The 27297-nt window shown below is 36.6% G+C and overlaps 5 protein-coding genes across 5 annotated transcripts; 2 read left to right on the forward strand and 3 right to left on the reverse strand.

Moving 5' to 3' along the window:
- Positions 1-1316: 1316 nt before the first annotated feature.
- Positions 1317-9563, reverse strand: LOC106619975 (uncharacterized). Its single transcript, XM_036358212.2, has 9 exons — positions 9238-9563; positions 8846-9183; positions 8586-8787; positions 8211-8526; positions 7234-8142; positions 6439-7165; positions 5659-5727; positions 2422-5612; positions 1317-2178 (listed from the first exon to the last, which is right to left on the reverse strand). Exons 1-9 carry the CDS (start codon positions 9447-9449, stop codon positions 1333-1335), a joined length of 6810 nt encoding a protein of 2269 aa, XP_036214105.2. The 5' UTR covers positions 9450-9563; the 3' UTR covers positions 1317-1332.
- A 644-nt stretch (positions 9564-10207) lies between these two features.
- Positions 10208-11915, reverse strand: Atg3 (Autophagy-related protein 3). Its single transcript, XM_014238321.3, has 5 exons — positions 11663-11915; positions 11465-11600; positions 11214-11404; positions 10830-11153; positions 10208-10755 (listed from the first exon to the last, which is right to left on the reverse strand). Exons 1-5 carry the CDS (start codon positions 11732-11734, stop codon positions 10474-10476), a joined length of 1005 nt encoding a protein of 334 aa, XP_014093796.2. The 5' UTR covers positions 11735-11915; the 3' UTR covers positions 10208-10473.
- Positions 11916-12327: 412 nt separating this feature from the next.
- On the forward strand, positions 12328-18230 carry dbo (Kelch-like protein diablo). Its single transcript, XM_014238341.3, has 7 exons — positions 12328-12877; positions 13296-14063; positions 14128-14697; positions 14762-14883; positions 14958-15147; positions 16402-16589; positions 16663-18230. The coding sequence occupies exons 2-7, from the start codon at positions 13350-13352 to the stop codon at positions 16685-16687; spliced, it is 1809 nt and encodes a 602-aa protein (XP_014093816.1). The 5' UTR covers positions 12328-12877; positions 13296-13349; the 3' UTR covers positions 16688-18230.
- Positions 18231-19316: 1086 nt separating this feature from the next.
- PolH (DNA polymerase eta) lies at positions 19317-22686 on the forward strand. The gene is made up of 4 exons (XM_036358139.2): positions 19317-19598; positions 19671-19938; positions 20014-20525; positions 20595-22686. The coding sequence occupies exons 1-4, from the start codon at positions 19438-19440 to the stop codon at positions 22483-22485; spliced, it is 2832 nt and encodes a 943-aa protein (XP_036214032.2). The 5' UTR covers positions 19317-19437; the 3' UTR covers positions 22486-22686.
- Positions 22687-24610: 1924 nt separating this feature from the next.
- Positions 24611-27297, reverse strand: LOC106619961 (larval serum protein 1 beta chain-like). The gene is made up of 2 exons (XM_014238318.3): positions 27029-27297; positions 24611-26957 (listed from the first exon to the last, which is right to left on the reverse strand). Exons 1-2 carry the CDS (start codon positions 27236-27238, stop codon positions 24825-24827), a joined length of 2343 nt encoding a protein of 780 aa, XP_014093793.3. The 5' UTR covers positions 27239-27297; the 3' UTR covers positions 24611-24824.

Consider the following 27297-nt stretch of genomic DNA (forward strand, 5'->3'; position numbering starts at 1 on the left):
ATAAAATAAACCATCATTTACCACCAAAAAAAATTAAACCAATTGTATTCACAAAAAAATCATATATTAACAGCAAATTATTACATTACTATAACTAATTTAACTTGATATTTTTAACACTTAAAAAACTTATAATTTTTATTAATATATTAATAGTGTATTTTAATACAAAGTTGTTTTTTAAATACTGCAATTTTAAAGTATATATTGGCACTCGAGACTGCCGAGCTATGAAAGCAGCTGTGGTAGATCCTTCATGTGCACAAAAAGACTTAACCGGCGGTTAAAGTGCTGGTTAAATTAAAGTGAATTCAAAAACCTGTTTTCTACAACTTCTGAACATTTTTTGTTGTTCAAAATACTGTTGTTGAAATGTGATATGATACGACCACGTAACCATTGATTAAAGTGCTGGTTAAACTAACACCTACTACATATTTCAAATAAAAACACTATTTTTTACTCCTTTTTAAAACGTACTGAGGAAAAGTGCTATGGTGAGTAATAACTCCCTTTTATGATAGTTGGAAATCAGCGCAGATAATGAGGATTTAAAATTGATTTGAGAACTTAGAAAAAGCACACATTTTGTTCGATACTTAAAATGAAGATTATATATAGTTCTTTTTGAAAAGTCTCTTCTACACTTCTTAAATTAAAGTATGACAACAAATAAGAAGTATAAAATAACAATTAACAATTTACACCACAGACGAGGAGGGGTTTCTAAAAAATTGTATTATTACTTTAACAGCCAAAAAATGTTTTTTTAATGATTTTGATTTTGAAAAAAACAGTTTTGAAAATCGGTTAAAAAAAGTTTTGCAAAAAGATTTAAAAAATTACACTGTTTTGTAAAACGGTTTTAAATAAAGTTTTGAAAAACTGTTTTGAATAAAAATGTTTTGAAAAACGGTTTTGAAAAAAAAATGTTTTGAAAAACGGTTTGGAAAAAAAATGTTTTGAAAAACGGTTTGGAAAAAAAATGTTTTGAAAAACGGTTCTGAAAAGAAACTTAAAAAAAGTTTTGAAAAACTTTTTTGAAAAACGGTTTTGAAAAAAAAAATGTTTGAAAAGAGGTTTAGAAAAAATGTTTTGAAAAGCGGTTTTGAAAAACTGTTCTAAAAAAAAAACTTCTAAAAACGGGTTTTGAAAAAAAAGTACTATTCAGCGGAGAAGGTGTGATATTTATATAAATACTACAAGCACATGTTATATACATATGTATGTATGCATGTACAAAATACCTTAGTATTAATCTTAACATGAAAAATTGAAAAATTACTGCTTATTTACATTATTATTAACACATCGTGAATTTGCCTTGAAATGTCATAAATTACGCTTAAGCGCTGCCATCTCCGTTAGTATACACGAATCAATGGCCAAACTCAAATCCTCGAGCATATTATCTGTTCGTTGAGTCGATGCAAGCGCTGTATCAACACTCAAGCAGTCGCGCTGCTCTAATTGCCACCCTGCTGCTGCCAAATCCAAGCATTTACTTTGGAATGACGATGAGTATTGGAAAAATAATAACAGGATATGCGCACACAAGGTGTGCAGCGTGCGTTGTGAGCATTTCGAAATTAATTTTCTTTGCTGACGCTGCTCCCAGGTATTAAAATGAAATTCACCAAGATATTGTAGCACCAATTGCAAGTGTTTTAGTACATCTGACGGTAGGCGTGGCAACAACGCCGCCAGTATATCGCCACTCACTACCGTACGCAGGTGTGTTGTGCGAATTTTCGCTTGCAAATATGATTTGCCCAAACTGGTGCACTGCAGCTGATATTCGGCAATATTGAGCGCCGTCAACTCGCGAAAGTAGTCAATTTTCTCTAATCTACGGTAGAAGAATGGTTTAGGCGGTGGGCGTGTACGCATGCGACAGACACCTTTTGGTGAAGGCAATGATCTTAATAATAGTGCGGGTGATAGTGGTGTCATGGCATAATTGTGTTCTAACCAAACATTTACCTGCAACATTTCGTTTGAGCTCATATACGGTAAGTGTTCGCTAACGGTATCGAGTGTGGTAGATTGTTGCGCTTGTGTGGTGGACGCTTCGTGTACTTCACGTTGTGTCAAATTAGATGTTTGTCTATGCTCTGCGGACAACTGCAAATACTGTTGAGCTTGTTCAACGGCGTCGGCGTCGGCGGTGTGCGGCGCCTACGTAAGAAGAAGAGCAGTTTAAGCAACAGCACTATTTTTTCGAGTTTGTTTGTTTGTTTGTTGTACATAAATGTGGCTATGTACATAGGAAATGTTTATGTTTAAAATACATAAACATTTGTTATGCATTATATGTATGTATGTATATTAAGTAGTGGCGAATTATATATGCCATTAGGGTGCATTTGGGTTTTTTGATGCAGCAGCATCAGAATCCTTGATTTGTGCTATATTGTTTACCTGGTTGACATTCACTAATTGATATACAATTGGTTGCGATTGTTGCGGTTGTTGTAATAATAGCTGATATGATTGTTGTTGTTGTGACTGTTGTTGCTGTTTGGCGCGATCCCACATCACCAATGGTTGTGACATTTGTAACGGTACTTGTTGCTGATGTAACTTTCGTTGTTGTTGTTGTGGTTGTTGTGTCGCCTGCTGCTGTTCGGCGCTCGCTACAAATGTTAGGGGCTGTGAAATTTGTGTGCTTGCTGGGTAATGTTGTAGTTGTTGCTGCTGTTGCTGTGTAACTTGCAACTGATTGTAGTGTTCAAATTGTTGCTCCTGCTGCATTTCTGCGCATTGTTGTTGTTGTAGCTGTGCCATATCCGCTTGTACGTATACTAATTCGGACATTTGTGCGCATGCTTGTTGTTGTATCGATTGATCTGACTGCGCCAGTTGCTGTTGACTAAGTTGAAGTTGATAATTTTCAATCGCCTTCAAGATTTCCGAACTATTGAAGAATGTACTATCGCCGCTCAGCGTATACACATACGATGCATTGGACGCACTGCTGCTTGCCGCGTTCATGGTTGCGGGCAGCGTTAAAATCATGGCATTCGCATTTGGTGGCGATACGTTTATATTGCTAGCTGTGCTTAATTGCTCTCCGACGGCTGAAGTTAATTGTTGCGGTTGCTGGTTATTTGGTGTTGCAACGTCTGTGGTAAATTGTCGCAAGCTGTCAGTGGCTATTGACTGAGTAGTTGCTTTTTTGGTGTTTAAGGCAACAGGTAACGGTTGGAAGACGTGCGTGAGTTGTGGCACATAATCGCTATTCTTTGCGCCCTTGCGTGTTGTTGCTTTTGTAGACTTTACAGTTTTCACCTTTGTTGTGTTGCTTGTTTGTTTATTGGCGAGGTTCACCATTGGCGGCAGATTGACTGGAGAGTCTTGCGACAGCGTACAGGTTGGTCGAATCATTAGCTGCTCCTGTATCTGAGTGCTTGTGCGTTGTAGAATAAATTGCGGTTGATTAAGTTGACGCTGGTGTGCAGTTGGTTGTGACAAGAACTCGATTCCAGCTTGTTTGCTTGCATTGAAGCTTTCTACTATTATTTGTTGTTGCAAGGCTTGATTTTGTTCAATTGGCTCCATCAATGTCTGTGCGTTTTCAGCAAGTTCCGTTATGTTTTGGTTATTTATTGCTAGTTGTTGTGCTACTAAATGGTTTGGTGGCGCTGTTTGTGTTAGTTGTTGCGATAACTCTTGCAACTTCGGTTGAGTTTGCGTATCGGCTGCTATTGCCACAATCTGTGGCACTAATTGCTGTTCTTGGAGCAACTCATTCATTTCCTTTTCAATTTGTCGATGTTCTTGTTTTTGCTGCTTCTGCTGCAATTGTTGTTGTACATGAATTTGTGTGGTTAGTGGTGGACTCGGCTGAATTGGCTTGACCAATCGCTTCGGCTCTAGCGGTTTTTGTGTATGAGTAACTTTTTGTGTTTCGGTAATTTGAGATATTTGAGGTGTTCTCTGAGATTTTATTATTTCTGGTTGTTGCTGTGTGGTTTGTTGTTCTACCGGCATTCTAAGCTTTTGCGTTGCCTGTTTTTCAACTGCTTCGTTTTGTTGTTGTAGTGGTATTACCACTGTTGATAGCGGTTGTTGTTGTTGTTGTTGTTGTTGTAGTGCTGACAGTGGTATTACCACGGTTGGTAGCGGTGGTTGTTGTTGTTGCCGAAGCGAGGTATGTTGTTGTAGTGTTGGCCGCTGCTCTTTTGATGTTTGTTGTTTTGGCTGCAACTCTGTGTATTGTTGCTGTTTTTTGTGATTAGACGATATTTCAGTGATTGTTGTAAATGTATTTTGTTGTTGTCGTTTTTGTATTGACTGTGACACAATTGTCACGCTTTCTTGTTGTTGTTGTATTGGCTGTGGCGCCATTGTCACGCTTTCTTGTTGTTGTTGTATTGGCTGTGGCGCTATTGTCACGCTTTCGTGTTGCTGTTGTATTGTCGGTGGCGCTTTTATCACTCGCTGCTTTTGCGTCGCCGGTTTTAAAACTGCAATTTGCTGTTGATGTTTTTTCTGTTGTTGTTGCGATTTTGACAGTGGTATCATAACAGTTGGTGGTTCTTGTTGATGTTTCTGTATTTGCTGCTGATCGATTGTTGTTTTTGGTTGTTGTTGTTGTGAAGGTTGTTGCTTTTGTGAATGTTGTTGTTGTGAAAATTGTTGTTGTGAAAATCGTTGTTGCTGTAAAGGTTGTTTTTGTTGTGAAGGTTGTTGTTGCTTTTCCATCGCTGCAGGTGTTTCTAGTGTTTGGTTTTGCTGTTGTTCCGATTGCAATTCCACTGTCGCCGGTGCGCTTTTTGTTCTATTATGTTGTTGCTTCTGTTGTTGCGCCAACTTATGAGCTTCAAGTATTCTTGTTAGTGCTGTTGTCACTTCTATAGCTGTATTTTTTAACTGTTTCACTGTTTGTTGTTTTTGTTTCAGTTGTTCAGTACAATTACCGGTAGGTTGTTGCACTTGTTGCAGCAGCTCTTGCTTCACTTCGCGTGAAATAAACGCCGGAACGTTGACTTGCTCACTTGTTAACACTTGTTGTACGACAATATTCGATTGTTTTTGTTGTTCTTGTAGCGAGCATGTCTCCGCTGTTTGCTGTGCAGAATATGTTTTTATTGTTTTTGCTTGCGTTTCAATTGGTGGCTGCTCAAAAGAAGCTTGGTTACTCTCTATTACTGCAACAGTCAGTGATTGCTGTGTTGTTGTTGTTGTTTGCTCATGTAGATCTTCTGTCGACTGTACTTCAATTTCCATTTCCACTGCGCACTCTGGCATCAATTGCGTTTGCTGATTATTCAATTCGAGACTTGGTTGTTGTTCCCTTATGTTTTCATTGTCCACATTTTCTGTCAATTGTGCAAATTTATCTTCTGTAGAATCAAGTGACAAAAACAATTTGTTGACAGGTGTGAACAAACTTTCAGTATTCGAAAGTGGCAGCAATAACTCTTCTTGAGACTCGTTTGCTGATATTGAACCCTCCAGATCGACTACATCATCCGGCACTGGCATACATTCGTAATTCTCCTCATCGTTCGTTAGATTGAATTGCAATTTATCGAGTGGTGAGAGCTTCTCTTTTTTAATCGCTTTGCAAGGCAATATGACTGGGTTGGCTGAAACGATAAGGCAAGCTAAAAAAAAAATTGTTAAAAAAAATTAAAGGATTTATAGACTTACGATTTTGTGCTGTTACTTCTGGCTCGCGCATAACTGTTAACGAGTTGGTAAATGCAGCAAGTAGGTGTTCTATTGGCAGAATATAACATTATTAGCAATAAACAAGAAAAAATGGTAACTTCAGTTGCACCGAAGCTATAATACCCTTCACAAGTAAAAATAACAATTCCATAAAAGAATTCGATTTTTAGTCAGTTTGTATGACAACTATATGCTATAGTAGTTCGTTCTGAATAATTGTAGCGCAGTCTTAGGCAATAAACTCTGTAAAATTTTCTTGTCAAATAAAAATGATATTTTGTCAAATAAGAAAAGTTTTAAATATAAGCGCTTGATTTTCATTATTCAGTTTGTATGGCAGCTATAAGCTGTAGTATTCCGATCTGAACAATTTCTTCGGAGATTACAACATTGTCTTAGACAATAATCCATGTCCAAACTTCTTGTATATATCTCGTCAAATGAAAAAGTTTTCCATATAAGCACTTGATTCCGATCGTACAGTTTGTATGGCAGCTATATGCTATAGTGGTGCGATATCGGTGGTTTCGACAAAGCAGCAGCTTCTTGGGCAGAAAAGGATCTGTGCTATATTTCACAACGATATCGCAAAAACTGCGGGACTAGTTCAAGTATATAAAGTTAGACAGACGGACGTGGCTAAATCGTTATTTATATACTATGTTATGGTATATAAATTTTTTTTTTTTTATTCTGTCCTACGCTGTTCAGGGTATAAATAAATATAACCAAAGCGTGCCGCGTATTAGCCAAACTTACGTGATGTTTGTATCTCCGCATCAACAGTATTAACGCTTCGTGTATTATTCGTGGCCAGCACTACGTTTTCATGCGCAATCGCTTGCACAGGCGGTGGTCCATTTGTAGCGTCATTTATCGCTTCGTCTTCTGTCGGCGAGACACTTTCCGTCACCCGCTCTTCCAGCGCATGTGTCATAACTGCTCTTTCAAAATTGGCATTCTCCACATCTTCAGTTGCTGCAACTGCCCCAAAGATATCAGTAAGTATATTGTCGCAAATTTTGGGCGTATGCCATATCCAACTGTCATTAATCCAACATTTCTCATAAAACTTTTGACGATATGTATTTGGTGGCGGCTTATTTTTAGGCATTTTTTTACCACGACTCCGGTAGTGGTCCCAAAATAGTATGTAATCGTAATTAGTTGACGCAATCAGATCATGCCAATGTAAAAGTTTCGGTGATACATGCTTCAAGTCGGCTGCTGTAAGTGTAACGCCTTTGATTTTGAGAAATTTGTAAAGATCTACCAAACGCATATAGAGATTAACGGGCCATACTTGCGGCTTTTTGACCACAAAGTCATAGCAATGCTGTAAAAGCTCGTTATTTTCGTAAATCTCTGCTGCATCGTATATGTGTGTGTATTGTTTGAATTCTGTGTAGGTCATATTTAGTATGGCGTGTAGTATACACCGCTTTAAACCGTTATGTAGGCGTAGTAGATAGGGTAGAGTACATGACTGAAAGAAAAAAGTAAATTTTTTGTAGTAAATATGTAATTTTTTTTTTATTTATACAAATCTCCTACTTTCTCTACTTTATAAAAGTACAATTTCTGCGCTGCTTGAATGCGCTGTTGTACGTCTACTGCTCGTTTGCTTGCCACAATATTCTCATTTGAATTGGTAATTATTTCCACAACTGCTGTTGTTGTTGTCTGTAAATTTACAGTTGCTTCGGGTAAAGTATTTGGTACGTTATTTACAGTTACTGCTTGTTCGACCGAACTTGCTTCGGTAAGATTATGTGACAACAATTCTTCATTAGTTTCCGTTAAGGGGCCAGCGCTGGCATCTTGCGCGTGCGCAGCATTTGCTATTATATTATTAGTGTTCGCTTCTGCGCTGTGCTCACCATCTACGTTCATGAAATTTGTAGACTCATCTTTTTTAGCTTCTTCTTCTTCTTTTACAATATCATCTTCAACAACTACCATTCTCGTTTCTAACTGTTTTTGCACATCGATATGCAGCTTTGGTACTTCTTGCAACCAAGTGTTATGTATCCAACATTTCTCATAAAATTTTTTACGAAATACATCCATATGCGTGAATTGACGAAATTTTTTACCATTACAACGATAAAAATCCCATTGCATAATTTTATCAAAATTCGTTATAACAGCTAGCTCAGTCCAATGCAACAACATCGGTGAAATATCTTCCAAATTATCAACACTAACACCTGTAACACTTCTTGATTTGAGATATTCATATAAATCACTCAACTGCATATGCAGATTGACAGGCCAAATTTGAGGTGCTTTGATCGCATAATTGTAACAATCGTTTAGTAATTTGGCATCATCATAAAGTTCTGGAGCATCATGAATTTTTGTATACTTTTTGAACTCATCGATTGACATATCCAGAACGGCTGAAATTATGCGCCTCTTTAAGCCGTTATAAAAACGTAAAGCATATGCTAATGTATTTGTCTGCAATAAAAAATTATAGAAATTGCTTAAATTGCATAAAATTCATATTAATATTCACGTAAACATACTTTTGTATAGTCTTTAAAATATAAGTGCTTAGCTTGTTCCAAGCGCTGTTCCCTTGATATTAAAGCTGTAGTGTCTTCAGGACTTTTGCTAATGTCAATTGCGACTTCATCTGCTATTTCCTGCACTGTTGTAGGTTTTAGCTTTTGTTTTACTTCAGACTTTTTTCGTGGCAGCAACTCGGCATATATCTGCTCTAAAATTTTTTCTAGTTTTTCCTCTTGTTGAATATTGCGACTCACATGCCTGCGTAAAAATGTCTCATCCATAAATAATGTATTTTTCGATATATACAATATATTCGATTTTGCCTTAGCCCTAAACCATTAGAATACTATTTAGTTACCAAGATCAGAAAAAGGACGTATATGACTTACTGCTGTGGCGATATTTCATATTCTTGTGATTTGGTTGATTTTGCTTCAACTCGTTCCAGATCTGCTGGTTTGTTTAACGGTTCTATAGGTTCAGCGATTTTAAGAGCGTGTTCTACAGGTACCCTCAATTCTGTTGGTTTGCTAACATCCTCACCGTCCGCAATATTTGCAGTGGCTACTTTGGCAGCATTAGTAGTACTATCTGGAAATGTATAATGTGCACGTTTAGTATCTTAATTTTAACTATTTTTCAAAATTACCTTTAGCTTCAATATTTTCCAATGTTGGTACCTGCATTATTTTCTTTTTTACAAATGTTGGGCATGGCTTTGTTTCTAGCTTATATATATTGCGAATTTGTGGGTTTTCATAGAATTGAATATAAAAGTTTTTTATAACTCGCTCTTTCATCAGGTCATCATTTAAAAAGTCGAGACTTGTTGCACTTTTTATATCCTCGAGTATGCAATTGACGATACTCAAACAAAGGGTCATAGTTTTGAAAGTGTTAAGGGTTACTGGATATCGGCTCTCTTGTATTTCGCCAGGATCTCGCACAAAACTGTTCCAATCAAACTTATTCACTGCATTGTTAGTACTGAAAACAGAAGTTTGCTTATTATTTTAAACTGATTTCTATCTAAATACCTACTTCAAATCCTGTCTTTTTTCCATTTCATCAGATGATTGTTTAGTGGCGTTAAGTGAAAAGAGGCAAATGTTCTTGTCTCTTCGAGTAGTAGTGCACTTATTTGTCATATCCATTTGCTTGCATTGCTTTTTACAAGGAATGTTTGAAGGCTGTGGCGATAAAAATCGTTTTATACTTTGATTGTGACAACTCGCCTTCTTCATGTTTTTCATAATTTCGATACCAAAAAAATTTTAAATAAGAAAGTTTGAAATAAGATAATATTGGCGGCACGAAATATAACAATAATATAAATTGTGTATTGACGAGTTGCAGCAATGTCAAAGTGTAAGCGTTGCCAACTATTATAGTGTGTCATAAAGATAGGAGTCAACAAGTTAAGTATTCTTTGCTCTTTGTTATAATTGATATTATTTGTTTTTTATTTATTTTTTATGAGTTTTGTTTACAAATTTAAAAAATATGTAACCATATAGAAAATTGTTTTTTAATTATATGATATCTAATAAATAAACCTGAATATTATTCTCAAGTTAGCAGTCCCTGCTATTTTAGTTTTCAATGAAAAAAAAGTAGGTTTCAGAGTTTGGATAATACGTTGTTTTCTGTTTGGAGACTACCATTGATGCAAAACAATGACCTGATGGAAGAGATCAAAGTCAAGAGCCCATATTTAACGAACGAATTTTTTTTTACAAAGAAAACACTTCAGTTCCGCTTTTGATATCATAGAAAATTTGAAGCAATTACCCTATTATTATTTCCAGCATAGTCGCCAGATTTGGCACCCATATTCATAACGTGGCTCGCTGGAAAAAGATTTCACTCAAACGCGCAGATCAATCGCCAAGCGAACACCTATTTTAAATGGTTCGCAGCTTCACAATTATCAAACCGCTAACGAAATGTTGGAGGAGCCAATGATTTTTAGCCCAAGTACCCATTTTACCATTCTTTAAAATAAAAGTCATTATTGTTTTTGCAATTTCTCGTGCATTTCGAAATTAAAGCAATAGTTCTTATAATCCTAGATATATTTTTTTAATTATATGGATTACGGATTTTTTTGCAAAAATAAACATATATTTTAAAGTGGTAATAAATCATATACAAAATATTTTATTTCTAAAGGCATAAGCAATTTTAGCAGCTTTTCAAGTTTTAACCTTATAATTAACATTTAAAATTGCCTATGTAGTGATCAAAAGCCTTATTTCAGCACTATAAGTAAATGGTTTAAGACATATTAAAGTTTTGTGTAAAATCGTATTCGATGGTCGGTATAACAGTTTGCACGAATTTCAAGAAAATAATCAAATACATATGTACGCCCAGCTCACCGCCACCCTCTTCAACTGTTTGTATAATCTTTTTCATAATATCAGCGTGGCGGCAAGGATGTACGCTAGCCATATTTGGTCCTGGCAAATGCGGATGGCTTTCCATTGTTACAGTCTTCTTAGCATGATCTTGTGAAACATCCTCGTACATTTGTTCAACAGTTAAAGGTTTTCGATTCTGTGTAAAGAGCAAAAATAAAAATTTAATTATCTTATTTAAGATAAATTTGTAATAAAAAAATATTAACTTACCTCATCATAACCGACAACCCAAAGCCGTGGTGTTTGATAATATTTATCATAAGTAATATGTAAGTCATAGGTGCGTGTATGCAACACTGAGTCGGTAGCGTCAGCACCTCCAGCAGCTTCATTAGAACTTGATTTTTTTATTCCAGATTCCGCATCTAATTTACGTGTTGTAGTGGCTACTGCAGGATCGACTAATTGCAGCATACCACTTTCCTCAAATTCATCCATATCAATCGCTTCGTCATCTTCTTCGTCATCGCTATCGTTATCACACATAGCAACGCCATTTGCACCTTTATCTTCATCTGGTGTACGCATTTCATCCTAAAATTATAAAAAAGCTTGTTAATAACGTGTATGTAATCAAAACTCACATATACATACCTTATTTTCATCAAGTGTCAATTCACACACTTTTTCTTCCAACTCTGCTGTGCCGTCTTCGTTTAGTTGGTGTGTTTCGACCCAGCCACCGTCACCACCTTCCTCTTCAACCACAGTCTCCTCACCCACATATTCCATTTGTCTACAACGCCTATAGCAGGCTACATTTCGAGTAATCAAAAATTGTTTATCTACAAAATAGTATATAATATTTCAACCACTGCCCGATTCACTATTTATATAAACCAAACCTTTAGGTAAATATGTTTTTGTTTTCGATTCATCGCCTGCAGCCCATTGCCAAGTTGGGCAGTGATGCACCAAGTGATCTCCAGCGGCTACGAATTCTTCCGGCGTCAAAACACCTGTCTCTCGAAATTTAGATTCCTGGAAATTTTTAGTGTTGTTTAATTTTAATATGGGATTAAGAGTTCAGCCAATCCTCACACCTTTAAAACTGGAGTAAGATACTCTGCCACATTTAGGGCTGTCCCTTTCACAGTGTTTAAAACACTTTGCATTATTTCAAAACTATTAAATTATACTTTCACTAGTCAACAATATAAAGTATATAAGTATATAATTAAACTAGCTGGAATTTAATAATTTATCACTTTTTTCACTACTCGCATAAATATACTGTAATAGGAGATTTTATTTCCTCAACTCTCGTCGACCGTCTGGAGCCGTTAAATGTCATCCAATCGCGTTGCCAAATATAAGTGTTGATATTCAAGTTGTGAATTCAGACTTAGTAGGGAAGGCATAATAATAAGTTTACATAATTATATGCAGTATTTATAAATGATTTCAAAACATTTTAAATAATATAATGCGTGAAAACCATAGTATTTATTGATTTGTTGACATGAACAATTTTAATATCACTTGGTCGACCCTGTATTATTTTGTTATCTTTGCGCTTACCAGAGAATGTAAAATAGAACTGCCATATTTGATAATTATCAGTAAAACTAATAACTCAGATAATAGTGTATAAAGCAATTTTTATTTTTTTTTAGAATTTAAAAAAATATATTTTATAAAAATAATAAAGCTTATAATTCATAATCAATTAATAATTGTTTTCAAAACATATTTTTGGTCAAACATATCCGCAGTTGGCAGCATTACAAGTCGGATGTGTGTTGGTGTTGTGCAGTGAGGTGAATCGAGAAAAAGTTAAGATTTTCGCAATTTATTGTGAAAATAAGTGAGAAAACTAACATTTTTATATAATCAACGTAAAGATGAATTCAATTATAATGAAAATACATTATTAAGCGAATTTTTTCGCAAGTTAGTATGCTATAGTGACGTTTGGAAAATTTTGCCTTGCAAAAACGTACGAAAGTCAAGACAAAACGAAACAAAAATAGCAGCAGCAGCAGCAGAACGGTGTGGCACCAGCTTAGGGCGGCAGCAATCACGCAGACGAGCATTTTGGAAGGAAGGTCGGTCGATTATTTGACCGAGGGCAAAAGTAGTGTGCGAAAAACTAAAAGTCGGCGTATATTTTATATATGTCGCGTTTCTAAAATTTTACATATTAGAATTTTCAATGCAACAGAGATACTGAGATAACAGCGAAAATTGCCTTTTCGAGAATTGCCACTTGGAGTTGGTCGTGGTGTTTTGGGCTTGCCGTAGACAAAAACGCTAAGGTAAGTAAATACAACAAATGTTATACATATGCATTTCAGTTAGGTAGCAATTGTTAATTAGCTCAGAAAAAGTAGGCAAAAGTTTTCGTCAAACTATGGTAATGGCATAGATACTTCAATTGTTGATTTATGGTCTGGTGTGTGGTAGGGCGAAGCCGTGACAGCTGTTGTGGGCATAAACATTGAAATTGAATTGGTGGGCGAAAATAGATTTCTTTGTTTTAGTTCTTCACACCAACGTGTTTTTGTGATATTTTTGAAGTTGAGACGTATAAAAATGTTTTAAATGTTGCTGGTGTCATATAAAAATAAAATGGGCTTTTGCATAAATTCTCGTGAGTAGTAATATGTTAGCAATTTTTTTAATACACATAAGTTTATAAGTAATGAATAATTTGTAATTCAATATCGTTTACAGATAGACGCGGTGTGGGGTTGGGCTTCTGCCCCGCTGCGTTTAGCGGCGAACAGGATGGGCGATCCAATGCTGGCAGGAGCGGCTGGCAGCGCTGGCACTTCAACTGGTGCCATCGATCGTCCACCGTCTCCGGCACGTCTATCGCACACCTCGGAGAAACACCCCAAGGTTACATTATCGGAGTTGAACATGCTGCGACGCCATCGGGAACTTTGTGATGTTGTACTCAATGTTGGTGGTCGTAAAATATTCGCACATCGCGTTATACTTTCCGCCTGCAGTCCATATTTTCGCGCCATGTTCACTGGTGAATTGGAAGAATCACGTCAAACAGAAGTAACCATACGAGATATAGATGAAAATGCCATGGAGTTACTTATCGACTTTTGCTACACTGCACACATCATTGTCGAGGAGTCCAATGTGCAGACTTTGCTACCAGCAGCATGCCTACTGCAGTTGGTCGAAATACAGGATATTTGCTGCGAATTTCTAAAGCGACAATTAGATCCGACAAATTGTTTGGGCATACGCGCTTTTGCCGATACACACTCGTGTCGAGAATTGTTACGCATTGCCGACAAATTTACACAACACAACTTCCAAGATGTTATGGAAAGTGAGGAGTTTCTATTGCTACCCGTCGGACAACTTGTGGATATTATATGCAGCGATGAGTTGAATGTGCGCTCTGAAGAGCAGGTTTTCAATGCTGTTATGTCTTGGCTGAAATACAATGTGGCCGATCGTCGACAACATTTGGCACAGGTTAACTCTTATTGTATACTTTTTTATTTAATGCAAATTAATTATTGATAAAAATTATGTTCAGGTTTTGCAACATGTACGTTTACCGCTATTGTCACCGAAATTCCTCGTTGGTACTGTTGGCTCTGATTTGTTAGTGCGTTCCGATGAAGCATGTCGTGATCTCGTTGATGAAGCTAAGAACTATTTGCTGTTACCACAAGAACGTCCACTAATGCAAGGTCCACGCACACGTCCACGTAAACCAACACGTCGTGGTGAAGTATTGTTTGCTGTCGGTGGCTGGTGTTCAGGTGACGCCATTGCCTCCGTCGAACGTTTTGATCCGCAAACGAATGATTGGAAAATGGTTGCACCGATGAGTAAACGTCGTTGTGGCGTCGGTGTTGCTGTACTCAATGATCTACTCTATGCCGTTGGCGGTCATGATGGACAAAGCTATTTGAATAGCATCGAACGTTATGATCCGCAAACAAATCAATGGTCTTGTGATGTCGCGCCAACCACCTCCTGTCGCACTAGTGTTGGCGTGGCCGTCTTGGACGGATTTCTGTATGCTGTTGGCGGGCAGGATGGCGTACAGTGTCTGAATCATGTTGAGCGCTACGATCCTAAGGAAAACAAATGGTCAAAGGTGCGTGTGTAATGCTTTAAATTTATATGTATATATATTAATTTATTTATTTTTGCAATACAAGGTCGCACCAATGACAACCCGTCGTTTAGGAGTAGCCGTAGCCGTTTTGGGTGGTTATCTCTACGCCATTGGCGGCTCTGACGGTCAATGTCCATTAAACACGGTCGAGCGCTATGATCCAAGGTGAGTCATAAACAATTCAGTATACAAAATATTACTCATATAATAAATTTTTTATATATTTTTTTTTTATTTAGACAAAATAAGTGGTGCGCTGTTAATCCAATGTCCACACGTCGCAAGCATTTAGGCTGCGCAGTCTTCAATAACTACATATACGCTGTCGGTGGACGTGATGATTGCATGGAATTATCATCAGCTGAACGTTATAACCCGCATACAAATACCTGGAGCCCCATCGTGGCAATGACTTCGCGTCGCAGCGGTGTAAGTGCAGTTATCTAACTAAAACAATATATGTCGCGACAAAATAGTATGCCCTTGGATATGACCATCGTAGAGTTCGAGCTGCCGCGTGAAACTAGAGTGATCTTAACGCAACTTCGTTCTGAATACTGTAGCAGAATAAATTCTTACTTATCCAGAATAGACCCCGATTCAGTAAAGTTATGTAATGCGTGACAAGAGTTGCCGCATGACACTAACCACCTCTTTGCATGCCCCGTTAAACCTACTTACTTAACAAAACCCACTCCCTTTGGTCCGGCCCCATCGAAGCAGCCCGTTACATACGAAGAGCTCGAGTTGCCACGAGAATCTAGAGTAACCCTTACGCAACTTCGTTCAGGGTACTGTAGCAGATTAAACTCCTATTTATCCAGAATCGACCACGACATACCAAATATATGTCCAGCATGCAACGAGTCTTCGCATGACACTAACCACCTCTTTACATGCTCAACGAACCTCACGCATCTAACACCCTTCTTCCTATGGTCAAACCCGTCGGAACAGCACGTTTCCTAGGCCTACCGCTAAATGATTTAGAAGCCAATTGGTCTTAGTTATTTCCCCAAACTTAATTACATGATACAACAACAACAACTAAGACAATTTATAACAAGAAACTCCCTAAACTTAATCTACATCGAAGCTACAATACCCTTCACAGATGCATTTCTTATAGCAACAATTGTATGAATGATAGCTATAGTAGTTTGATCCGACAAATTTCTTTTGAGATTGTGCCGTTGCCTTAGACAATAATCCATGCCAAATTTCGTGCAGATATCTCGTCAAATAAAACAGTTTTCCATACAAACACTTAAAATTGAAGCGATCAGTTTGTATGACCGCTATATACTGTAGTGGTGCGATCTATATAATATCTTCGGAGATTGTAGTGTTGCCTTAAACAATAATCTGTGCGAAATTTCGTGAAGATATCTCGTCAATTTGAAAAGTTTTTCATACAAGACTTTATATTGATTGGTCAGTTTGTATGGCAGCTATATGCTATAGTAAACCGATATTGGCGGCTCCAACAAATGAGTAGCTGCTTGGGAAGAGAAAGACAGGTGCGAAATTCCAGCTTATTATCTAAAAAACTGAGGGACTAGTTCGCGTATAAAAATATGGATATAACTTTATATGGCTCCCGACTGTCGTGATTTAATATACCCTATTTAGGTTATAAATATGTAAATACATATATAAATTTAATATATTTGCTTTTATCAGGTTGGCTTGGCCGTAGTGAATGGGCAGCTGTATGCCGTTGGCGGCTTTGATGGCTCGGCCTACTTAAAAACAATTGAAGTTTACGATCCAGAAACCAATCAATGGCGTTTATGTGGTTGTATGAATTACCGTCGTTTAGGTGGTGGCGTTGGTGTGATGAGAGCACCACAGACTGAAAACTATATGTGGTAATTTTTTGTGTGCATATATATTTGCTTGAAATTGTGCAAAAATTAACATAATTTATTATTGCCCTTCTAGGATACGCAAAGATTCCGTTGTTTGATTGCATACAGAGGAGTGTCATTAAAGCCGTGGCCACGCCTTAAACATTTTGCGCGTTGCTACGGTACATTTTAAGGCTTTTAAGCTTAAATTAAATTCATAAGCAGAGTATATATATTGAAAACTACAAACATAAACAAAAAATCGAATAACCTAATTAAAACTAATTATAACAAAAATTATATATATATAAATTAAACACAAAAACAAAAAAAAAACTATTGCGCATGAATTCCATTTACATTAGAACAAATGAAATTCATTGTTTGCCGCTTGCCTGTGATGAAAATGTGGATTGTGAAATTGTGCGAGAGGTCGTCATGTTGCGCTTAGCCAAATTTCACTTTGTAAAATTGATAAACAAACATTTCCACAAAGCTGTTTGGAACAGCTATTTGTCCCGTGCGCTGTAACACATTGCTGAAACAAGTAAACTAAAAAAATAAAGCAATTGCTTGTGCGGTGCACGGGACATGCAAACCAATTTTTTTTGTAAACGAATAAAAATGCAATGTAACGAAAGTTAAAAAGTTGCGTGAAAAAAAAAAGATTGAAAGATTGAACTCGTTTTTAAAAAGTTGTATGAAAATAACGGTATAAAAATTTTAGCTGCCTTCTAATTGCAAATAAAAATAAAAAATAAGAAATTTTTTTCATTTAATAATTATGTAAGCCTAGCACCAGTATCCATTAGCAGTTCAAACACGAAAATATCTTTAAATCTTTTACTAATGCTTTAAAAAGCACTACAAATTGTTGTGCTAATATGATATATATTTTGAGACCGTTAAGTGAATTTTCTAATTTGCAACTGCATTGGGTACAGTACACTTAAGCTCGCATTAATTAACTTTATTTGTTGTCTTGAATATAAAAATATAAAATCGAACCTGAAGCTGACAGCTCTCACTCATAGTAGTAAGCACCTAAATACATGTAAAAAACTAGTAATAATATTAATAATTAAAAAACTATAAAAGCAAAAAAAAAAATAAAAATAATTAAAAAACTAAAAAGCAGCTAAATAAAAACTATAAAAACGCAAGCGTTGAGAACCAAAAATATACATAATTATATCGGAGTAGTCAGCTTATTACCAGCTAATTTTAATATAAAATTTGTTGTTAAACCGTATAAATTTTCCTTTCGAAAAAATATATATTTTTTAATCGTAACTTTATTTTAATTTTAGTTAAACTGCATTTCTCAATGAATTAATGCATTAAAAATACAAGTAATATAAATATATATATTGTATGTACGTGTGCGTATTTGTGTAAGCATGCACCACATGTCCATGTGTATGTATGCACGCATGTGTTTGTAAACTTAATGAAAACATTGTTCTTTGCTGGAAATCAAATGTTGACAGCTAAATTAAGAATTTATTATAATATAGTAATGATCATAAAACCGTAAAGAACGTTGGTAAAAGCTGTAACTTGAAATCGCGTTCTACTGTGACGAAATTAACGAATATATTAATAAATAATTGGACAAAACATTGTTGATCGTGATCAATGAGTTATTTCATATGTTTTAAATATTTTGTATTTAATTTATATAGAAAATGTTTACCTTTTAGGTTAAATGCGCTGAGCTTCACTCTGTAACTGTAAATATTTAGAATAATGGGTGATGGCAATACCAACTGAACGGTAATTTATTAGTTGTTCCACAGATTTGTGATCCTATGCGTTTGTTAGTCAGTTCAAATGGTAGTTACATATTAGTTATAGTTGTCCGATGTCAACAATTTGTACGCAGATTATAGCATTGTTTTGGAGAATAATCAATGCTAAATTTCGTGAACATATCTCGTCAAATAAAAAAGTTTTTCCTACAGGAACTTAATTTGGATCGTTCAGTTGGTAAGACAGCTATATGCTATAGATTTCCGATTTAAAAAAATGGTTCAGAGATTGTAACATTGCCTTACAATAATATATACTGAATTTCGGGAAGATATCTTGTAAAATAGAACAGTTTCTCCCACAAGGACTGGATTTTTATGGGTCTGTGTGTATGGCAGTAATATGCTATAATAGTCCGATATTTGGCTTGGCTAAATCCATTTGGACACTGGTGTACTTTCTAAGGTAAGTTTAAAGAAGGTTTTAAAATCTAAATCCAAATCAAATCCTGTTTGGATCGGTAAGTAAATAATCCAATAACCATAGCAGACCGTTCCATGTTATCGGAATTGAGCTGAATTTTACCCGGCCAATTGCTGTATTACGAGGATTTTGCCCTGTGAAGATTGGTAAGTAAAAAATATTATAAGATATATATAAATATAGCATTATAGTATTAATATAAATATATTTTAATATATCCAACATAACCTAGGAATAGCAATAATGTCTCCATACATACGACTTCACTGTTCGCATGCACAAATGTCATGGTTGGCAACTCAAGTTCTCAGCAAGTGAATTATGGATTTTATTGAAATACATTATGGTGCAAAGAGTCAAATTGCAACATTATAAATTTCTACAATAAATAAAAGATATTTACTGTCAAAAAATGCTCAAAAAACTATATTTAAAAAAAAACTACAATTTAGCACAATGAAATGGTAACATTAATATGGAGCTTACTGTACTTGATTTATATCAGCTGACGTTTGTAAATAACAGGTTTGGCGCGCAATCTCAACTAATTTGTTTGTGATGAAATTTCGTGCCTTAATTTTTAGTGTGCAAAATATAAATTTGTTTGAAAAAATATATTTATGCCGTTGCAAAAATGTCTACACGCAGTTGTGTGCCGATGCAGCAAAAGTATAATCGTGTAGTTGTGCTAGTGGACATGGATTGTTTCTTTTGTCAAGTGGAGGAGAAACTTAATCCGCAGCTTAAAGGACAGCCGCTGGCCGTAGTGCAGTATAATGCATGGCGTGGTGGCGGGTAAGCTACAACAATATCCCATATAAATAATTTATCAAATATAATTTTATTTTATTTTATATTTATATCAAGCATAATTGCTGTTAACTACGCTGCGCGTGCCAAAGGTGTAACGCGCCATATGCGCGGTGATGAGGCGAAGGAACGTTGCCCGGAAATACAATTGGTTAAAGTACCAAATATACGGGAAAAAGCCGATTTGGGCAAGTATCGTGAGGCAGGCAAAGAAGTGGCGAATGTGCTACAACGTTTTACACCATTGTTGGGGCGCGCTTCGGTCGATGAGGCTTACTTAGATATAACGGAAGAGGTTAATAAACGCTTAGGTGACATGAATGCGGTAAATATACTTAATTATGCAAATAATTTTAATCGTTACTGAATGAATAATGTACTTTTTCGCCATTTTTCGAAGGGTTCATTTATGCTCCAACCGCAAGCGCTTATAAATACCTATGCTGTTGGCTATGCTGGCATTGGTGATTATTTAAATGTAATCACAAAACGTTTTAATGAGCCTAATGCGGATGATTTAGATGCCGATTATGGTTGCTATTCACAAGCACATGATGATGCCGATATGGCGATTGTACGTCAAAGTGATATTCGCTTGCTCATAGGCGCAGCGGTGGCAAGTGAAGTGCGTGCTGCTGTTAAAGCCGAAACAGATTATGAATGTTCCGCTGGAATTGCGCACAATAAAATTCTCGCAAAATTGGCTTGCGGCATTAATAAGCCGAATAAGCAGACCATCTTGCCGTTGGCACAGATACCCCAGTTATTCCAAACATTACCACTTACCAAAATACAAGGATTAGGTGGAAAATTTGGCGAAAACATATGCACAAGTTTGAATATACGCTTTCTAGCAGAGCTATTGCCATTTTCTGAGCAAGAGTTGCAACGGAAATTCGATGAGAAAAATGGGTGAGTTCTACAAAGCGTAGCATAGTAAGAAAAATATTAATTATTTCATTATATTCAACTGTTTACTAGCACTTGGTTATATAATATTTGCCGCGGCATTGATTTGGAAGCGGTAACGCCGCGTTTTTATTCCAAAAGTATCGGTTGTTGCAAGAAATTTCCCGGACGCAATAATATAACTGGTCTAAATACACTGCGTCATTGGCTGGGCGAGTTGGCTAACGAAATTTGCGAACGCATGGAGAAAGATATGCTGGAGAATAACCGGCGTGCCAAGCAAATGGTGCTCAGCTTTGTGCAAGAATTCGATGGCGAAGAGATATCTAGCTCACGTTCAGTGCCGCTTAAGGGTTACGAGCAGGAGACATTAACCAAAAGCAGCTTGGAAGTGCTGCAGACACATACGAAACAGTTTTTCAAAACCGGCAGCACGCTAGCTTTAAACAATCCCATTAAATTTTTGGGTATTAGTGTGGGCAAGTTTGAAACAATACAAAGTGGACAAAATAAATTGCAGGAAATGTTTGCCAATATGGCAACTAAGAAGAAAAACGAAGCGGACCATGCGTCGACACAAGCGAATGCAATCACCGATAAGAACATAAAAGTTAACGTAGAGCCTGCTGCAAAAAAACCAACATTTATGCAAAATTTCTTGCAACGTGACGCTAAAACAAATAACTCAACTATTTCAAAAGCTAACAACAGTACAAGTGAAGTGGATAGAAATTCAACAGTAAGCGATGCAGAGCAAACTGCTGTAAATTTAACAAGTATTACTGAAAATAACTCAAAGCCAACAGAAGTACGCAGCTTCTTTCTTAATGCTTTAAAGCAGCAGAAATCTAAGGAGAATACATGCACGTCAACTACCACTATTGTTGCAGCTGAAAACAATATGCGCATCAATAATAATGTAGAAGAGCCAGAAGCTGATATTTCCAAAAGTTTCTTCGCAAAGTTCTTGAAAAAGTCGGATATACAAGCAAATAATATGACAAAAGTAGCACAAGAAAACACGAATCAACGCGCAAACATCGCAAACCATAAGGCAACCTGCCAAAGCAACAGTATAATAGAAACCGTTACTATAACAACAACAACCATTGTAACAGATTCATCGCTTGAACCAGAACAACCAATTCACGAGGCAGCGGCCGTAACCAATGCATTAGCGACAACAGAAACCACTAACAATATTAATACAACAACAAATAAACGTAAATATACCGTTTTGCTCGACAACACATCGCCAACTCCTAAATCACTAAAACATGAGTTACCAGTAACGGTGACGCGTACGCCTTCACCAACTTATGAAGCAAGTTATGCTGAATTTGCGGTGCCTGAATTGCGTCCAGAATTCATACAGATGACAAAATGTGCTACTTGCCAAGCTAATATACCAGGCGATGCACGTTCCATGCAATTGCATCAGGACCACCACTTAGCCATGCAGCTTAGCCAACAAATACGTGACGAATATCGCACGGCGGTCAAAACTAAACTCAATGCTCAAAAGTCCACAGCAATTACAGCGGTTAACAACAAAAAATCCAAAAAGTCACCAGTGCAAGCAACAAAAGCCGCCAACAACAGCATAACCAAATTTCTAAAACCCAATATTGCTAGTACAACAACAACTGCCGCAAATGCAACTTCAGTTGTTGTCGAGTCAGCGCCTGCTGTTGTGTTAATAGATCTTCTAGATGCCTCTCTGCAGGATGCAGTGGTTTGTGAAGAGTGTCACGTGTCCATAGCCACAAGTGAGCTGCAAGCGCATAAAGATTTTCATGTTGCCAAAGCTCTGCAACGTCAACTCAACATGTTGGAAGTGCGCACTGTGTCGGTGGCGAAAAAGCCACATGCACTTAGTAATAATAATAGCTTGCATTTAAGTCCTGCGAGTGTTAAAAATGCGAAATCAATAACGCAATTCTTTTCACAATCAAATTGTTAGTCAAATAAATATATACATACCTACACACATACATACATACATAAGTGTTCCAAGTAAGCCAGTATAAGTGTTCTAAGTAAGCAAGTAAATATCTATGAATTAAGGTCATCATTAAGATTATCATATGCCGTGTGTGGAGCCTTTCAAATACACACACTCATTTCAATTTTTACTACTATTACTACCATACAAAAAGCATAAGGTAAGCGTGTTATTATTATTTCAATTTATTTTCATATTTCGCGTATTCAAGTTAAATTTTTGAGGTTAGGTTAGCACTTGCGGCTCCTGTTTCCCTACTGTATAAAAATCAACCAATATGACAAAAAATATGAAAATATGAAAATCTAAAAATCCAAATTTGCCTCAAAAATATTATATAACTTCATATTAAATAATTCAAAAATAAATCGAAAATAACTGTTCAAGTTATACAAGCGATTTGCGAATGCGAAGGCTTCACTGTCAAAAATAAAATTACAACAACAATACGTCAGCGCAACGTTCAATGCTTTTTTAAGGAACACGCCTGCTGTGAAATTTTGAAAATATTTTTTTTATTAAATATGTTTTTTTTTTTGCATATTTCGATAGTCTATAGCTTCAAAAAAGCCATACTCAAATTTTAAAGCGATATCTCAAATAGTTTTTGAGTTAACGCGTTCTCCTCGAAACAGCATTTTTCGAATTTGCTGCAATGATTATTCGTAGACAAATGATCCAATCAGTATCCAATTTTTCTGAATGCTCTGTATACAGTTCTCTATACAATGAGCTACCCGTTTTTTGATCTGATCAAAATTCGAATTTTAGCAAACCAAAAACGAACAAAATTTTGTGTAAAATTCAACTTTTTTTTTTTCAAAACGCCGCCAATTTATCAATCTTTAATATTTTCGAGCGTAGATGATTCTATGGACAATATCTTCTGATAGAGAATTTTTTTAGGTTTTATCCACGGAGTAGGCCGAAATCACTGCAGTAGTGAAATTTTAGCACCATCGGAGATCGCGTGAAACTCGAAAAATATTTAATATAATTTTTCAAAAATTTTAAATATATATAAATATATCCCTGCAATTTTAAAACAATTGATACCTTATTATTTTTAATACTCAAAAAATCAAGCGAGCTCTGCTCCTTTATCGTTGCGTCTTTCAAATGTTGCTGTAAACTGTTAATTAACAGCTGTGCTTTCTCTTTTCCTAAAATTCTCAAGTGCCAAGAAACATATTTAAACCAAGCTTTACATCTAGCGATTTTATTCCAAAAGTTAAGTAGATCACTTTATCTTTTTCTTTAGCCGCATACAAAGAAAATGAGATTAGTCGTTCTATACCTTCACTCGCTTAAGCAACTATTTTGGTCTGTAGGTTTGAGTTTTCGCATTTACCATCTGATCAAATTTGACTCGGACTGTATATATATTTTTCCTAAACTGCTACCACCTTTTTATGTTCCTGCGCAATTTGATCTACATATGTCAACTAGTGTTTGTTGCGAAAAGTTTGTCTCAACAACGAATTTGCTTGATAATTTGGGTTTCCAATGAAATCATGATTACGGAATGGTTGAAAATATTGCAGAAGTCTTTTGGAGAGTCTATCACGAATGAGAGTTATCATGAACACAACTATTTGAGTGGCTCAAGGCGTTCAGTGAAAGTCATGAAGTCACCGAAAACTTGGCTCATGCGAGTCGTCCATCCACCTCTTTTAATGACGATTCAAAAGTTAAAGAAACAGTACTTGAACATCGTCGTGTTGGCATCAGAGAGCTAACAGAGGATCTCAACGCCACTTATGCATCGACTCAACTATTTTGGTTAATGTTTTGGGTATGAAGCTTGTCAGCGCTAGACTCGTACCAAAAGACCTGAATCTTTTGCAAAAATGACGTCGTGTAGTAGTCGCAAGAGATATGCTTGACAATGTAGCTGAAGACCCTATATTCATTCTCACATCATTACCAAATATCGATTTATGAATATGGCGTCGAAACTGTACAAATATTGAATGAATAGTGCGCCAAAAAGGAGCCAAAACCGAAGAAACAAAATTTGCATAAGGTGCTATCATAACCTTAACTACCATAACTGAAGCGAAAACTTAAAAATTTCTAGAAGTTTTGAATTGCTTTAGCAATAAGTTGCATTTTTTTTATTTTCATGTTGCTTGAAAAACACTAAGAAACTAAACTAACACTTGATGTTCAATTACTAAGTAAGTACTAGAACCACATCACAGTGCATTTAATTGACAAGATTTTCATTATTTCCTTAAAAATATCCAATTTTATATACTGGTTATGTTCAAGATCCGCTCAATCGATCGCTCGTTCTAATTGAAGTATTTGGTGTAGTATTCGTTGTAGAAGTTGTAGTCGAATTGACCGTAGTTCTTGTAGTTTTCGTAGTATTGCTTCAGTGTATCATTGTGGTAGATGCTCACATCCTTGAAGTAAATGTTGGGCACGAAGAATTGAGATAAATCGATTGGACGATCGAATGGATAGCCGAATGGTTTGTTATCAACGTAACGTTGTCCGGACACTATGCCAGAAAGTTGGTTAATATCAATGTTCGCGGGGTGTTCGACAGAGCCATCGTATGGTGTGATGAAAAATACGAACTGTACTGGCAAACCACTCTCCCAACCCTTAGGTAAGAGTAGACGATCTGGGAATCCTCTCTGTTGTTCACTAATTTCCAGAGGATATTCGTATTTGCCATCGAAAGCAGCCATCACATAGTGATACAATTCAGTGTAGGTGGTGCGATCCTTAACAGTCCAGTAAAAGTCTTCAGATGAACGTTTGATGACATTTACACCAGCGGTTAGTTCATAGACGAATTCATCCAATTCAATGAAGTTCATGCGATTATCCTTTAGCGAGATAATACGTCCATATTCGTCAAATTTAGGTCCGTAAAAGGTGCGAAGGACAACCTTTTGTGCCTTATCAGATTCCACAGTGACATCGTAGTGGAATGGTTTGTGATTGAGACGCATTTGACGAGCGTACAAAGATTTGTCCCACACGAATTTACCATCATCGAAGACCATTCTGTCGTTCAACAAGTTAGTAACATCAATATCAACCAAATCGAAATATGTGACCAATTCACTAACGCTGACATCCTTGACTTGAACTCCTTGAGCAACCAGTTCTTCTTGTGTGTATGGTGTGAAATGATAATTGAAACGGTAGAAGACATCGGCAACTTTCTTGTAGAAGCTGTACCACATTGGATCACGCATCATAGTTTCGAAGTTGAGGAAAACATTTGGATATATCTCAAAATCGTTGTAGTCCACATCAGCGAGATACATATGACTCAACATATTCCAATAGCTGAAGAAGAATCTATCGAAAGTATCAATATTCGATTGCATGTAACTTCCGATGAGTTCAATAGATTCGGGTTTGCGCATATCGATCTTGTGTCCATCAGCGGTGGTGTAGTAACCATAGTCTATGATATCATAGATACGCTTGAAGGCACTTTGGATTTGGTTCAACATGTCGTATTTGCCATAAGATGTACGTTCGAAGTAGTTGCTGCGAGTGCTGAATCCAACACCGTTATAGGAAATCAATTCGGAATCATAACCATATTCGTAAGCGTGATCCCAGGAGAAATCGTCAATTTCACCGAAACCATGAGACAAACGTTCCAAATAGTAACGGTTCAAGATTTGGTCAACATTGTATAACCAAAACTCACCACGACGATCCTTATTCAAACCGAAAGTTTTACCATCCAAGAAGAAAGCATAATCCATGTTCAAGTAGTACCAATATGAGTTCCAACCCAAATCCTCAGTGAAGTATGACAATACAGAGTGTTCGTTGTAGTAGTCAATATCACGTGTGTAATCAACGGGATGCCAGAACATATTGATATTCTTCATGAATGAGACATATTTATCGTCAGAAACAAATTCGTAAGAGTTTTCACGAAGAGGGAAGCTACTCTCGGCAGCGTACCACTGTTCATCCAAACCCATAAGTCTCCACCATTGGTATGTTTTGAAATCATTGACATAGAAATAGCCCTGGTTGTAATATTGGTGGTTCTTGTGGTAGACATCGTTCAATTCCTTTTCGTATTGACTGTATTTGCTCCAGGTGTTGTAGTCGAATTTCTCAGCTTGATAAATCAATTTGCTGTTGAGGAAATATTGTGGGAAGATTTCGTAGATGGATGGCAACATCAGACCCTTGAAATCATCGCGATGGATGACAGCCAAAGTCAAAGCATAGACGAACATGCCTTCGTTGACATGGATGCGAGCCCATGCGACGTTGGCTTGGAACGTTTCCCAATCCTTGGCGTAGTAGAAGAAGTTGAATAGACCGTAAGCTTGTTTGTGGTGAGTCTTAACGAGTGCACCAAAGAATTCACCTCTGGGCAAGAGTGCGCCCATTTTATAGGATTCGTAGAACATCTCCATATATTGATCAAAGTGCTAGAAACCCAAGGTGTATATATAATATTAGTATATTATATTCCATGTAACAACAATTAATTGAAACTTACGGTGTAAAGTGCCTTGTCGTAGACCAAAGTGTGACCCATCTTGATGTACTCCTCGAACATCAGTGGATCCTCCACGCGGTAAACGATTTCGAAGAGGAACTTCTGTTTCTCTAAGAAAACATGATCGGCGGTGGTAACCCTGTTGGTCGGAGAAATGCTAGCGGCGGCTACTAGGCCAACGAGGGCCAAAAGAACGATAGTTAACTTCATTGCGACAACTGCTCCGGATTAGATACTTAGCTCCAATGCCTAAAGACTGTTGATTTCAG

The sequence above is a fragment of the Bactrocera oleae genome, chromosome 6 (assembly GCF_042242935.1).
Source record: "Bactrocera oleae isolate idBacOlea1 chromosome 6, idBacOlea1, whole genome shotgun sequence".
NCBI classification, from domain to species: Eukaryota; Metazoa; Arthropoda; class Insecta; order Diptera; family Tephritidae; genus Bactrocera; species Bactrocera oleae.